General features: G+C 34.4%; 1 protein-coding gene across 1 annotated transcript in view; it reads right to left on the bottom strand.

The window, feature by feature from the left end:
• The window catches only part of LOC111374500 (two-component response regulator ARR18-like), a 7,047-nt gene extending 5,425 nt beyond the window's left edge, over window positions 1–1,622 (bottom strand). The window contains exons 1-2 of the mRNA XM_022997175.1: window positions 948–1,622; window positions 4–112 (exon numbers count right to left, since the gene is read on the bottom strand). Of these exons, the coding sequence (XP_022852943.1) occupies window positions 4–112; window positions 948–1,083 (245 nt within the window). The 5' untranslated portion in view covers window positions 1,084–1,622. The remainder of the gene's footprint in view (window positions 1–3; window positions 113–947) is intronic.
• Between the last annotated feature and the right edge of the window lie 405 nt (window positions 1,623–2,027).

Raw genomic sequence — 2,027 nt, 5'->3', positions numbered from 1 at the left:
AGCTTAAAACCATCCATGTCCGGCATAACCACATCACTGATTACCAGGTCAAATCTGTCTTTATTTTCCCTCAACATTTCCAATGCCATCCTTGCCTGACTTGTTGTAGTAACTGTAAAAACCACAGATGATAAGAAGAAAAAAGGTGAATTTAATCATATTTTTCAAATCAAAACATACAAAAGTTCATGGTAAGAGATCTATTTAAGAGGCAACCGTAAATTAAATCATGATGAGGAGAATATCTATAACAGTCTGGGCTCAGAATCAAGATTGAGAACCGAAAAAGAAAACTAATAAGATATAAACTTAAATAATACAAGTGATGATGCATCAAAATCTACCAGGATCCCGCCAATACATGGGACTACATGAAGTTTAGGTGCAACATACTAATCCTATTATTATGCCCAACCATTGCAGAATTACTTACTGCAGCCTTATTCAGACCAATATGATAAAATGAGTGCATTAGGATCTAGCCAAGGGAAATCACTCCTCGGAGGATCCACTATATGTATTATCAATGTCTTTCACATGGCAGAATAACATGAACATCTATAGCATTTGCAAAATAACTTAGAACAGGAACTATAAGCATGGATTAAAAAAATTTACCAGGAACAGATATAGGAGGACCCAAAAGTAGGTGAAGGCATGAAGTATTAAGCAATTATAGCATATGAAAACCGAATCAAAACTTTAAGCCATACTTCATAAGGTAACACAAAGACTGGAATCAACAAAATCCAGAACCATGAATGCACAATAAAAAAATAGGTACAAAAGTTTTGATGCAAAATTGAACAAACTCCACTTCAAAATCTAAGATAAATTACAACCCAATAATTACATTTCAAAGAAAAAATCTTAAAATTAAACCAAATTTCAACATCAATAGATAGATGGGTCAAAATCAACTAAAACAGGCCATGGGAGACACATACCATGGTACTGGCATTTTCTAAGTAGAGTCTCCAATAACTTCAAACAAATTGGGTCATCATCAACAGCAAGAACACGAAGACCCACTGGAAATTTGTCATAACTTCCAGTTTCAGCCCTAATTTCATCGGCAGTCATCTTTAGAACCCCAGAAATCAAGCGCCCCAAAACAGGGATCAGATAGTCAAAAGTTCGAGTCTTTTACTGAACAAGTCACTTTTTTGAATTCTTGGCAAAAACCCAGTTGGCAAAACGTGTTTTCGGATACACAGAATCAAGAATTGATACAGATAGAGCACATCAAAGAGGGACACAAGGGACAGAGTGTATGTAGAGAGAGACAACCAAAAAAACAGAAACAAAAAACAAAAAAGACTTTGTTCAATTTAAAGCTGGGCAATGATGGCGATGGCCAGAACAGAGTGAATGGCTTCAACGCAACAATAACACCACATCGAATCAGTTTTTCTTTTTTAATTCTACTCTCTGTCTTTTGCTCTTCTGAACCTTTGTCTGGCATATAAAATTGTAACAAATTGTTTCCATATCGAAAAAGTGGTTGTGAATAATGGAGCTTTTTGTGGTCAAATAATTGAGTTTTGTTTATAGTCTGCTTCCGGCAACTTTTTCCTCTCTCTCTCTCTCTCTCTCTCTCTCTCTCTCTCTCACAACTCATGTGAACCCAAAAGCAAAGCAATTTTGGGAGTGGAAGACTTTTGGTAACGATATTATATTATGTGTCTCATGTGCACCAATGGGTCAATACACCATACTCGTGTATGAAAGTTATGAGAATATTCTCCATTTATTTGTCAAAACTGTTTTGGAAACCCGGTTCGATCAGAAAATTTGAGAATCAATTTGAATATTTGTTCCATAAAATCTCTGAAAAACTCTCGAAAGAATATTCCACTTGTTTGGGCATAAAATTTTAATGTCACATGTTTAATTAGAATAATGTACTAAGACTTGAAGATTTTATTTCTAGCAAAATCATAAAGTAAAGCATAAAGACATTACAAAACATGAACTCAGAATAATGGAATGAAAATTTTTAAAAAGAGAAATTTGAATTTACCTAT

This window comes from Olea europaea, chromosome 2 (genome assembly GCF_002742605.1).
Source record: "Olea europaea var. sylvestris chromosome 2, O_europaea_v1, whole genome shotgun sequence".
In the NCBI taxonomy this organism is placed as follows: domain Eukaryota; kingdom Viridiplantae; phylum Streptophyta; class Magnoliopsida; order Lamiales; family Oleaceae; genus Olea; species Olea europaea.
The sequence above is the reverse complement of the archived record's forward strand: the minus strand, read 5'-3'. Positions and strand labels throughout refer to the sequence as shown.